This window comes from Colius striatus, chromosome 1 (genome assembly GCF_028858725.1).
Source record: "Colius striatus isolate bColStr4 chromosome 1, bColStr4.1.hap1, whole genome shotgun sequence".
NCBI classification, from domain to species: Eukaryota; Metazoa; Chordata; class Aves; order Coliiformes; family Coliidae; genus Colius; species Colius striatus.
In genome coordinates this window covers 138,740,638-138,754,486 of record NC_084759.1, presented here as the reverse complement: position 1 = coordinate 138,754,486, position 13,849 = coordinate 138,740,638, and the positions used below count along the sequence as shown (strand labels likewise).

General features: G+C 36.4%; 1 protein-coding gene across 1 annotated transcript in view; it reads left to right on the top strand.

Moving 5' to 3' along the window:
- The window catches only part of PIK3C2G (phosphatidylinositol-4-phosphate 3-kinase catalytic subunit type 2 gamma), a 200,942-nt gene that overhangs the window by 26,650 nt on the left and 160,443 nt on the right, over nucleotides 1–13,849 (top strand). Inside the window, exons 6-8 of the mRNA XM_061988856.1 lie at nucleotides 1,979–2,049; nucleotides 7,729–7,792; nucleotides 10,986–11,108. Of these exons, the coding sequence (XP_061844840.1) occupies nucleotides 1,979–2,049; nucleotides 7,729–7,792; nucleotides 10,986–11,108 (258 nt within the window). The remainder of the gene's footprint in view (nucleotides 1–1,978; nucleotides 2,050–7,728; nucleotides 7,793–10,985; nucleotides 11,109–13,849) is intronic.

Sequence of the window (13,849 nt, the reverse complement as noted above, 5' to 3'; positions counted from 1 at the left end):
CATTCATCTAATCCATCTTTCACTTATTGCCACCATTGTGGTAAAAGAGATAGTAATGTTCCAGATGGGAATTCTTTACAGAACATCTATAACGTATCTAGCTTAGCAAGATCCTGCTCCGTCAATGGTGCTATTGCTAAATCTGTATATAGTGATCTAAAGCAGAATTGATGTGAATTAATTCACGTGTCAATTAACAGGTTTAAATTTAATCCAACCGTAGCAGAGACACAAGTTGCTCAGGAATATTAGCTTTAGACCACTACCGTACTTCAATTAACTAGAAAAAATTGCTAATGTGAACAGACTTTCAATATTTGAATTCACTGCCATTCAGAATTTTTTGAGAAGTCTTTTTCAGCCAAGTCAATAAAAGATTGGTTTTATTCTTTTTGTTTAGAAAAGATGAAAAAAAAAGGTGTTTGAGGTGAAAAAAACAATATCATGAATCATATTTCATCACTGTTGGATTAGGCTATTCTCCTGGGTTTTTGATAAAAAATTGTTTATTGTATGAAAGTTATAACAGTAAAAGATGACAGAAGATTTTTTTTTCTTACTAAAATGTTCTGCCTAAGGTTAAACTTCCTTTCACAAAGCACTTGAAAGTTTAATTAGTTTAGTCCAGCCTAAAATAACTTTTTAGATTCTTCTATATCCTTGGCCAGATAGAATTTGTCTTTGCATCTTTGAGTAACCAAATATTTTAGATCAGTACACGTGTAAGTAAATATACTGTAGCCTAGTTTCCTAAGCTGTGTTTATCACTACTAGATGTGCTGTGCTGCTCTCCTGTTTCTGATTTTAATAAATTGTTTTTTCTCTCATCCTTCCATTGTTTTCAGAGTTATATCTGTTCCTAAATGTCATTCCCTTTGTAATCCTTGAACAATGAATTTGGGGTCATGTTTATCATAAGCCCTGTAACTTCTCAGTATGAATTACAGGGATATGAGCTCAACCATGAATCAGAACAAAGGAAGAATTTTCAGAACATGGTGGTGCCTGCAAGCTAGCAATATGTGCCTAGCATGGGCTGAGCTACCTCCATGGGGTGGGAAGAGTTAAGGAACCAGAGACAACAAATCCATGGGGCTAGAGAAAGGACTAAATGTCAATGGGAACAGATTTGGTGAGCAGAATGTGTCAAATCAGGAAAAATCAATCTCCCTGTTCAAGCAGGGCCAGCTGGAAGAGATTGCACTGGACTGTCTTGTCAAGTTTTGAATATCTCAGCAGATACTCAAACCTACTCTGCAGCCTTCCAGGAACATCTCTTCCTGTGTGTGCATACCTTCACAACATTTTTTTATCTTGTTAGGGTGGAATTTCATATGTTTTCATTTGTGCCTTTTGCCTCTTGCCATTTCAGTGAGCACTACTGAAAAGTCTTGACTCTCTAATCTTCATTGTTTCCCTTCAGATATTTGTACACATTGATAAGATTCCTCTTGAGCTTTCCCTTCTCTGGACTGAACAGTCACAGCTCAGCCTCTCCTCATACAAAAAATAATTTAGTACCTCGATCGTATCTGTGACTCTTCATTGAGAGAGGTAAAGAGAGGCTGCAAAGGATGGTACAGATGTTCTCCATTCTGTTCTTTTAAAAACATGGAGAAGTGGTGGATACAAACTGATTTCTGCTTCATGACAAATGTATAATGCCATTTGAAAACGGTACCTTCTGCCCTTAGTAACAAAAAAGCAGAGGCAGCATCTACTGAGGCTTCACTATAGTCTTAATCTATATGTAGCTAAAACGAACCACTGAGACAATCTGTCTTGGCCTCCTGCATGGTACAACCCAGTGTAACATGATAGAGATTCACCAAATAAAATTTCATACAGAAACATCCTGAATCCTCTGAAAAGTGAGTTTCTAAAATAAAAGGCTGACTTTGGAAAATACCAGGAAAAATATTCCAACATATGTTCTTCTGTCAGAATACTGTATCTCACTATATGCTTCCTTCCACAGCAAGAGGATGACCAAAGACAGTTCAGTGTGAATGAGCTATTAGAAGACACTTATGCCTGGAGACTGACTCGGTAAGAACAGTGGTATTTAAAAGTATTTCTATTTGTAATTGTTCATGTTGGCAGTGAGCCTTCCAGTCCCAAAGGTCTCAATTCTGAGACCTACTAAGGACAGGACTGATAGCAAAGAGAAAGAAAATTGATTAAATATTTTAGACTCTTATTTTCAAATCTTATTGATTTCTAAGCAAAAGTCGGTAATGATTTATAGATCTGTGTAATTTTTCCCCATTCTCTCCCTTTCATGTTTCCCAAAGATTCCCAAGATTGAAGGACTCTTAGACAATTTTTAAGAGTAAATACTGTAGAAATAATAATTTGCTCTTCATTGCCTGTGTTTTCAGTTGAGTGATGTTTTATTTTTTGATGGAGGCTAGCTACAGCAAATTTCTAACTTGGCACTGAAAGCACATCTGACTAAAGCTAACCTACCATGTACAAGCACTAAATGAGATAGATTCCTCATTCAGCTTTCATTGTGTTCTGTTTCATGTACTTAGATAAAGAAGCTGTTAATGTTTTTTGCTATGTTTTTCATCAATGCATTCTCAAGTATTTTGCCAAGAACAGTAAATGCCACACCTGTCATTTAGCAGATGGAGAGAAACAGAGGTAGTGACTTGTTTAAGGTGAATATCTGGTGCTTACTGAGGATCCATCTGGCTTCCTAGGACTGTGGCCCAAATTTCCATTCTGGTCCTTGCTATAAAGAAATCAAAGCAAACACACATCTACACAAGCACTACTTATTAACTGTTATTTCTTGTGATGTAAAGCATGTGGCCTTTTCCATTGCAAAGAGAGTCTTCAGAGGGCATGCGTGATAAAAGCCACAAATCAACTGTGGTCTGCACAATTTCCTCTGATTCTCTAGGGCAATAAATACTTTCTTTCTTCAATCACAAGTTCAGTAAATTTTTTAAAAGTGAGAGCTTGGATCATGTTTGATTGCTGTTTCCTACTTGTCCCATGGATTGTTGATGGGTAGGAGAAAACATTTTCCAGCAGTGATGACCCAGAAAGATCTGTGGTCAGGCCCTGTGCTCTCAGTTGCATTTCTAACTTATCTGAGGAAAAAAAAGGGGTAAAGGCTAAGTGACAAAAGTTTACTATCCATAATGTGCACAGGAGCTGCCTGTGATGATTTGCAGAAGGATTTTACAATGCTGACTTGAGTGTGTGATAAAGTGATAGATGAAATATTGAGAAGATAGATGTAGATGGAAGGAAATGGTCTTAAATTCACATATGAAATGATAGATTCCAAGTTGACTTTTACCACCAGGGGTGTGCTCTTGTGGTTATAATAAATAGTTCTGAATGTCAGCTTGGTGCACAGCAGCTACAAAAAAACAGAAAACAAATGTTGGGAATTATTATGAAAGACATGAATTTTTTTTAAAAACAGTACTATGCCACAGTGCCAGTGTAGGGTGTTCATTTATCTTGAATACTGCCAACAGTTCTGTTTCTCTCACTTCAAATATTATGTAGTAGAACTTTAAAAAGTGAAGAGGGACAGCAAGGATGTTCAGAGGAATGAAATGCCTTCCGTAGGAGAAACAAGTTATAATATTCTTCATTCAGATGAAGAGAAAATAGAAAATGGGTATTTTATGAATGACAGGTCTATGAAATTGAGGAGCACAGAGAATGTCTGCAGAGGAGGATAATTTACTATATCTTTCAATTCAGGATAAAGGGCACATGATGTGAAAGTAGCATATTCAAAATAGTTAAGAGTAAGAATTTATTTGCATAAGACCTAATCAAGTAATATCTGGACACAGCTCAGCTTACCCCAGACTATGTCCAGATGGTTTCTGAATAGCTCCAAGTATGGACCCTTCAAAACCTGTCTGGGCAACTTGTGCCAGTGCTCAGTCATCCTTGGAACCTCCTGTGTTTCAATTTGTGCCTCTTGTCCTGTTGTCTGTCACCACTGAAGAAAGCCTGGCTCTAGTGCATCCACGTCTCTTTTGTACTGGAGAGCCTGGAACTGGCCCCAGTACTTCAGATGTGGCCTCACCAGTGCTCAAATAAAGGAGAAGGATTGTGTCCCTCAAACTGCTGGTAACACTTCTAATGCAGCCCTGGGATACCTTTAGCTGCCTTTATCCTGTTCTGCTGTAAGGGCACATTACTAGTTCATATTCAACTTCCTGTCCATGAGGACTGCCAGGTCTTTTTCTGCAAAGTTATTTTATGGATAGTCAGCCCCCAGCATTTACTGATGCATGGGGTTATTTTTCCCCAAGTGCAGGACTTTGCAACTCCTTTTGTTGAACGTCATTAGGTTCCTGTCAGCCCATTTCTCCAGCCTGTTGAGATCCCTCTGGATGGCAGTACAATCCTTGGGTGTATCAGCCACTTTTTTCCAGTTTTATGTTGTCAGTAAATTTGCTGAAAGTAAACTCTGACCAATCATCTAGATCATTAGGGAAGATGTTAAACAGTACTGGACCCATGACTGATCCTTGGTGCACCAATAATTGCCAGCCTCCAACTAGACTTTGTGTCAGTGATCTCCACCCTCTGTACCCAGTCATTCATCTAGTGATTGATCCACCTCACTGTCAGCTCATACGGCTTCTCTATGAGGTTGCTATGGGTGACAGTGTCAAAACCTGTGCTTTCATTATGGAATATTATCAAGTTCATCCAGCACAACTTTCTCTTGGTGAATCCACTCTGACCAGTCTCTTTCACCTTCTAGTAGTATGTGACTGGAAATGGTTCTCAGGATTAGTTGCTCCATCACACTCCTAGGGTTCAAGGCGAGGCTGATCAGCCTGTTGAGCCTCTAGGTCCTCCTTGAAGATGGGAGTAAGATCTGCTTTCCTCCAATCTTAAGGTATCTCTTCCAGTCATGTTCAAAGATTATCAAGAGTGGCCTCACAATAACATCAGCCAGCTCCCTCAGCATTTGCAGGTGCATCCTACCTGGGACCATGGACTTACATATGTGCAGTTTAAGTATTCTTTAACTTGATCCTCATCCACTTCCTAGTTTGTTCCAGGGGCTTCTCCCTGGAGGCCATTCTCTTGAGACTGCACCACACTATACTCCTTGCACATATGCAGTCTTCTGCCATAATTTCCATATTATTATATAGAAATGGCAAACTGCCTTGTTATGTTGGGCATTTTGAATGGAACATCTCCTTTTTAATGGACAAAAACCCCTACATGTCATAGTAGCACTGTAGAGTCATAGCAGGCCTATTTGGTGCTATGCAGGGTACACAGTTTGTTCTGTTTAACTGTGGCTACTTTAAGTATTGTCAACACAAGCCTTCATTAACTCCTGAACTTGGAGATTAAAAAACACAATCACTCCTCAGAGCAAAGTTCTTTAACAATGATCACATATTCTTTTTCCTCTGAAGAGGCAACTAATTTGAGCTAAAAGCACTAGCACAGTTATGTTGAGAAAGTGCTTGGGTTTGAAGCACCACCAAAATTGTGAAGTGAGCCATACACTGAAGAAAAGCAGTTATTCCTGTAAGCAGTGCCATCCTAGTAGTATGCAATTTTTTGTGACTGAGGATAGTCAATAATATCATACTTAGGAAATACTAGTCAATAATATCATACCTAGGCAAAACAGCTGTTTCTAACATATCATGCAACAATATCTTTGTACTTATTTTGCACTGGGATGTATGTTTGCAAGATGTGATAATTCCTCTGTTCTATATCTAGATATGGTTATTAAGAGGTGGAGTAGATGGATGCAGTGGAATGGAGATGCAGTTGAATGGGCTTAATATAGGCTGTACAAATCTGCCTGACACCTAGAAAGACCAGCAGATTATGTTCCCATATTGTTGTGTGAATTCCATTGGGCCATAATTTCCAATGCTGAGGTGCCAGTGACTATAACACAATGGCTTGTCTGATCCATGCAGTTAGGCACAACTAAGTTAGTCAGAATGGTGAAAACATTTTAGAAAGCAAACTTAGCATTGCCCCACAGTAGGTGATCCTGCCAGGAAACTGTAAAATTAATGCTTTAAGTATGTGCTATATACTTGTCATCTTCCTCCTGTATAGACCATCTGGGATCTAAGACTGACTTTCCCAAGTTGTTTGTACTTCTGTTTTCAAAACTATTCTACTATATTGCATTCCTAAAAGCCCAAAAATTTCCTGTGTCAAAGAAGCATTTACTGTTCATGGATTGGTTAGCATTGCTGTATTTATACACAGCTTTGAAAGATGTACAGGTACGAAGCATGTCTGTGTGGTAACACATGGATGTTATTAGTTATCTAGTAGCCAAAGATTCAGGATAACATTAGTAGAGATATTTGATCTTTTTTACAATTGCTGGAGAAGTTTTCTATTAATTTTGTAAAATTAGGGTTACTTTATACAGAAAATTATCTAATGCAAAATTGATGGAAAATATGCTGATTTTTTGAACTAGTATTATATCTGACAAAACTATTCTGAAACCTACGTTTTGCCAAGCATGCTAATAGACATGCTTACCTGTATACATCAAGGCAGCAAGGCAAGTTCATAAGTCCAGAGCTAGTTTTGAGGTGAGTGATGCTATGAAAAAGATGTTATGCCTGGACAGTTGGTCAAAGCAAAGCAACAACTTGTATTAGCTCTGATTTAACAGGATTATGGTAGGAATTGCTAGACAGCTACTCAATACACATACTACCTGGCTGAGTAAGACAAGTGTAGACTGGAAATAAAAAACTGGAAAGGCAAAACCATCTGTAGTAGGAGGTGAATAGTAGGCATCTACGAGAAAATGCACTCTGGTACTAGCACAAGGAAGGACACCTAACATTTCTCACTCTGTATGATAATTTCAGTGCAGTGACTCACTTTTCTCTTGCCATGCAATATATTCATGTAAGTCCAACCACATACCATGAGACCTATACTTTACACCATAGTTGCAACTCTGTCCTGTGATTGCTTGGTTAACCCAACTAAGATACATGAGAACATACACAATTTCTCTGTAAACAATAGTCCATTTGTTCTGAAAGAATCAAAATGGATGGCCAGGCCCATAGAGTGATGTTGAATGGAGTTAAATCGAATTACCAGCCAGTCACCAGTGGTGTTCCCCAGGGCTCAGTGCTGTGGCCTGTTCTGTTTAACCTCTTTATCAATGATCTGGATAAGGATATCAAGTGGTAAGTTTGCAGATGACATGATGCCAGGCAGTTATGTAGACCTGCTTGAGGGCAAGGAAGGCCCTTCAGAGGGACCTAGACAGACTGGGTCGGTGGACTGGGGCCAACTGTATGAAGTTTAACAAGGCCAGATGCCGAGTCCTGCACTTGGATCACAACAACCTCATGCAACGCTACAGGCTTGGGAATGAGCGGCTGGAAAGCTGTCCAGAGAAATGTGGATCAACAGTCAGCTGAACACAAGCCAGAAATGTGCCTAGATCGCCAAGAAGGCCAATGGCATCCTGATTTGTATCAGAAACAGTGTGGCCAGCAGGACCAGGGAAGTGATTATGCACTTGTGAGCATGCAGATTGAGGTTCGATTCAATGACATCAGCATAAGTACTTGTACTTATTTTATACCAACATAAAATAACCATCAATTAAACTATTCAAAATTTATAAAATGAGGAAAAGATAAAAGCAAACCTAATCTTTTTATCCAATTGTTGTTAACTTGATGTTCTCTTTTTTCTCATTTCCAGACAGAACCTTGTCTCAGTTATTAGGAAATATAGAGGTCAAGTGGAATTTCTATTGCAAAATAAGGTATTTGTTCTCAGTTTTTCATACCAGAAAAACATTAACTTCTATGTGAAAGGTATCTAATTATTAATATGTCTCAAATGCAATTGGGGAAGACTTTTAATTAAGGCTGTTTAATCTGACTTTGAAATGATAGATGTTAAAACTTGGCTTGAGATTAGGAATAAAGTGCTACAAATAAAAAATGTCAAAGGTGATTGTTTCTAAGTGTCAAGGAACTTGTAAAGAAAAACAGGGTCATTTGTGTTGGCAGTGTAATAATATGAATTAATAGAAGTGTAGTACACTACATGTATCTGCAAAATCTGTCCCTGATTTTGCAAACCCACACACCAAATGTTTACATATTTAAGATATATATTCAAGAATGTGATAGTTTGCAGGACTCAATTCAGGCAGCAATTAGACTATTTGATCTGAGTGTCAAGTTGTCATGCTAACTGACTTTCTAGGATTTGGAACAGGAAAGAAAACAAAGGATGTTAGTAAAATCAAAAAATACTAATGTAGCATAGAGATATTCCAGTGCATCCTTTCTAGAGTAATAACTCATCATACTGAAGTATGGTTTTCTTTGAAATATTCGTTAAAGCAGAAAATTGTTTATTTCTTTATTTTGAGAAATCTGTCACATATTCAAATTAAGATTTTAATCTGTCTGGATACTCTTAATCTGTGGGTATTTCTGTTCTGCGCAATAGTCAGGAAACGTACACGTACCTACAAGGGTGTACCCATATGCAGAAATGCATAGATACGTACAGACATGTACACACATGTGAATACATAAATATACATATTTATATAATATATATAAATTTATAAATTTATATAAATATATATAGATAAAATTCTTCTACATTTTTGTGTACATCTTTGACACTTCTGTTTTGCAAAACACATACAAATTATAAAGCTTTTGAACTGTGCCTAGCTAGAAAGTAAAGCTCTGGTTTTGGTGCTGTGTAGGTATTCACTGAACTTTTCCTTGTAAGCAACTTCTCAAGACTTTTTAGTATATAGAATGTGATACAGTCATAATCATTTAGAAAAAATTAGGTCCCCAAGCTCAAATGTACATGTATATTTCTTTACCGACGTAGAAGCAGTGTAGTAATAATGAAGCACTCTTAAATATGTTTTTGCTAAAAGATTTTTACTTTGAGTAAGGAATTACTTGAGTTCATTAACTTTTTATAAAGGGAAGTGAGGACATTTTTCAAATATTCATGCTGTGCAAAAAATATGCATGTATTACTTCTTTGTAGATTATTTTTTAACAAGGTATTGTCTACACAAGAATGCTTAGTAAAGTTCATATGAATGTCTTAACTTGCAGCATTGAAAGTTAATGACATAGGTCAGGTCACCATGCAAATGTTTCCTTCAGAAGCACAAGAGTGTATGGAATTTTTTCAAACGAGTAATAACCAAAACTAGTGTTATTTTTTTGCTTTAGTAAGTGGCTTGGAAAAAATACAGAGCTATAATGTTACAATCATAAATATATATTAAAGGAATGAGAAGAAGAAAATGAGAATATTTCACCAGAACCTGCTTCTGCAGAGGGGTTGGACTAGATGATCTCTAAAGGTCCCTTCCAACTCCTACCATTCTATGATTCTATCATTCTTTTATTCTTTGATATGTCTCCATATGGAAAAGGAAAACTCTCCACATGACAATATCCAAAAAGAGAAATGTTACAATAATTATAGTTCATAGTATACAGTATAACAAAAATTTTGTTATATGTTTACTCTCCTTGATCTGCAATACGTTCCTTAGAAGTAGCTACCATATAAATAAAGTCTATAGTATAATAGCTTCTATAAAATATTAAATACTTCGGTAGCTTATCAGTATGCATAATTCTTTGGTTTGTCAGTGTTATAAATGATAATAAAGCCATGACATTTTTGCAGGGCTCTACTTCTACTGTCAGTGTATTTGTGGATAGAGGGTGTGTGTTGCAATAGTTTAGTTTAAAAATCTAAATGATGGTAAAGAAATGCAAAAAAAAAAGTAAATAAAATCATTGTAAATTAGCAGATTGAATCAACTTCAGACCAAAGGAAGGTCTAGAATTCTCAAGAGATCACAGTCAACCATAGATTTTGAATTTGCAAAACCTCTAGTATGAAAAAGCATTGCTGTCTTTTTACTAAAAAAAAGAAATCCCCAAAATTATGTTAAAATAATTCCAACCATCAAGTATTTGATGATATTTAATATAATTCACTCCTGTTTTCATTCTGCTCAAGGCAAGTAATGTGGGATTAGTAACTTCAGTATATTTTTGTATTTATTTCTGGTAATGACAGGTGATAGCCTTCTCAGTACAGTCTGCTTGTAGACCTTAAGCTTGGAACTACAAAGTTCATCTTGGTACAATTTTTCTCCGTCATGGTTTTATCAGACATGCTGTAGCACACTAAAAAGAATGTCTTTTAGTACAGAAACATGGAGAATATTTATAAGAGATCTTCTACTTGTTCAGAGAATGTATTTTAAGGTCTAATGAAGTGATATTACTATGCAGGAAACCTATGTTTGCTTATTTATTTATTTTCCTGAACATAGAGTAGTTGATATTTGAAGACTGCATGTTCCTGCCTTTGGGATTTTTCATATGGCAGTTTTTAAAGGTCTGAATTTATCAGTAAGATTTAATGGTTTGAACTGTATATATATATATATACATATACATATATATATATAAAAGAAAAGCTAGTTGCAGAAGTAGTAAGTCCACAGGTGTCAGATTATGTAGCTTCCCACACAGTCACTATTTTTAGGCGAAACATCGGTTTCTGCCAGCTCTCACAGTATCATAAAAACCTCAGAAAGTTTGTGAATCATTTGCGTTCAGGTTTCCACAGAAGTTTCTTTGCAGTGTTTGTACACTCATGAAGTTCAGATAAACCAATATTTTGCCTTAAAATCAATCTTAGATACCAATTTTTTTACAGTTTTCAGCAAGTTACATTTTGTGGAAGATAATTGGACTTCAACAAAAATTATACTACCCTTAGCAAAATATTGGTCATTAGTGATTTCAACGTATCCAGTGTATGTTTGTCTGAGCAGATATGATTTCCTACATAGTTACTGGCATGAAATTTATGGCAAGGAATTTATGATAAATTGTATGTATCTACTGTTCAGGTTTTTTTTCTTCCTTTGCTATCAACAGCATGAAGTTGATAATGTGATTGAAGTAGCTAAAGCAATCTGCAGTGTCCTCTGTTTTGTGGAAACCAGAGATATTACTGATGCAGTCCAGAGACTCCGTGCAGTGTCGTTGGTGAAAACACAGGTAAAAGATGCAAGTTGTGTTATTTTTCTCTATAAAGCTGAAACTTGCAAGGGCATGACTAATTTTCTGATCAGGCCTTGCTATATATTTTCCTTCTGACAAGCATTGATTAGAGGTACTATAAAAAAAAAGACCATTGACAATGTGTGACAAAGGAGAAACAGGGGATTTGTCCTGTGTTTAACTGTGGTATGTTCCCCTGGTTGTTCTTTTTTATTCCCACCAAACATACAAATCTCTATTTTGCCACAGCATCTGTTTACCAAATCAAGCCGTTTCAAAGTATTCCATTTTCATATATTAAGTATATGTTGTTAATAATAAAAATAAAACCAAACAACCACATTCCCTCTGTATGTCACTTAAATTATGAGTTTTTCAAATAGAAATATCTCCACTATTTATGAGAAAAGGGCCAGCATTTTATAGTCCTAATTTTACCTGGAATATTCACTCTTAAAACACTGAAGTGAGTTTTCCAGTGGTTGCTGTATAATTGTGAGACTTTGAAGGGTACTATCTGTTCTCAGTTTTGCCATCACTATTTTGGTATGACCTTGCATAAGTCACTATGACTTAATTTACAGAAATTCTGAGCACTCAGATTTTTTTTTTTTAAATCAGCATCTTGGAAATACAGGTGCTCAGCAAATTTGAAAATTAAACCATTAATCACTTGAATTTAGGCTATTGCGAACTTAAGTCAATCTAATTCTTTACCGTCCTAATGAAAATCCTTCTCCACACATTTTTAAAAAGTTTAATAAATTACTAAGTTTTTCTTTTCTTTCCTTATATTGTTTCTGTCTTGCCATTCTTTCTCATAGCAGATGTTGTTTAGAAAAACATGCCACGGGCAAGGTTTTCATGTTCAGCAGACTGTTACCTGCTTAAAAAACTCTAATTCTTTCTCTACTTTTAATTTTTTTTTCTTAGCCCATGGCTTGTGATATGCGCAAGAACACCTGGAATAGGGATATAAGCAATGGGATAACTACTGTTAACTGAGTTAACTAGTGAATGTTAATTAGAAAGATGTCTAGCTACATAAGTGAAAGTTATTTAATTATGCCTGAAAGGCAGTTTGAGGTCCCAAACGTATGACTGGGGAAAGCTAGCATAATTATTTTAATAACATTTCTTGTGTCATAGGAGTGATATGTAGCAAATTAATGATATGCTATCATCCATATTCACTTACACCTGACAAGTTCAAACCCTCAAATACTCATCATCTTACAAAGGTAAACTTCTGCCTGTGAGGTGAAAAGACTCACTAAAGAACAGAAAGTATGTTAGTTGAAGAGACTCCAGGGGTGCTCAAAAAAATCACTGTTCTCAAATCTCTGCATTCTTGGCCTCTGCATATTCCATTTAGATGGGGGTGGGGAGGGAGTAGCTTCCAACTTAGGTTAAGTAGGGAACCCAAACAAATGAGCTCTAGAACACCAATGTAGCTTTCTACAGATCTAAGTCATAAGTAAATTCCTATATCATGTTTCTGGAAGAGAGTACACTAGACATCACAGAGCAGATATTGCTACATTGCCTGGGCAGAACCATCCGTGGCCTTCTGTAATTAGTTATAAGGATGCTGTCTCTCTGAAGGTTAACAAGTATTGTTAAGGATCAAGCTGCAAGAAACATAATTCTAGGTTTTTTTGTTGTTGCTTAGAGTTGACTAACATTCACTTAAGCGCTTTCTCTTGCTTCCCTTCTAGGTCATGACTAACTGTATGTCTTGTTTACATAACATCTTAAATCTTTTCCTGTCCACTTAAGCATCAATTATTAGACGTCCCTATTCTGGAAAAATTCCAGCATAAATGAGTCTGCGACAGCACACACTTTATATGCCATACTGTTCATTTCATTGGAAATAAGAATATCATCATTTAAGAAGTTTTTTCTGTATATTGGAGGGCATATGCAGTAAAGAAAGAGATAAAAGAAGTAACAAGGGACTCATCTACTTCTCAGTTAAACCCCAGGCTATCCTAAGATGCATCTGTCAGAGCAGCATCTTCCCCTTGAGAAAAGCATATTGTCTTTCTTAAGAATGTTTCTTAAGAGATAAATAAAGAACAGTAAAAAAGATAGAGAGGACAGTAACAGAACATACTCTGCTTTAGAAAGGAACTAGAGCGGAAAAAATGTATTGGGACTAATTTGTTAAAAGATTTCTTTTGGAGTTAAGAGAAATTCAGTGTATTTTCTTTTTTGAGTGTTCAGGTAACCTCTGTGAACCCAATGTATAAATTGCCTCCTATAACTGGCTTATATTTACCAAGTATCCTTGAGTCTATTTTCAGCTGCGTGGTCTGTGAATTCCAGCAGAGAGATATATTGGTCAAAGAGTCAAATCCTATTTGTGGGGCCTGTCCTGAGCAACTGGAAAACCCAACATGTCATGACATGAAGAATAAGACAATGGGATAAAAAACAAAGAGTACAGGTCATGCTTTTCAAGTCTAAGGTTTCTGTTGCTTTCACATTTGCATCTGCTTCATTTGTGAGTCATTGTCATGGAAATACTGTTTTTATTTTAGAGATGAAGTGGTTGTTACTAGGCAAATAATTGAATTATGACTTCATCTGTCCTGTTGTAAAATCAATCAAGCAACCAAAAACCACAAACCAACCGAACAAAACCCCCTGCTCCAGACGTTCTCAGCTTGCTATTTCGCATTATCCAGCATGTATCCAATTTCCAACTCTGCTATATAGCCAGTCTCTAATAT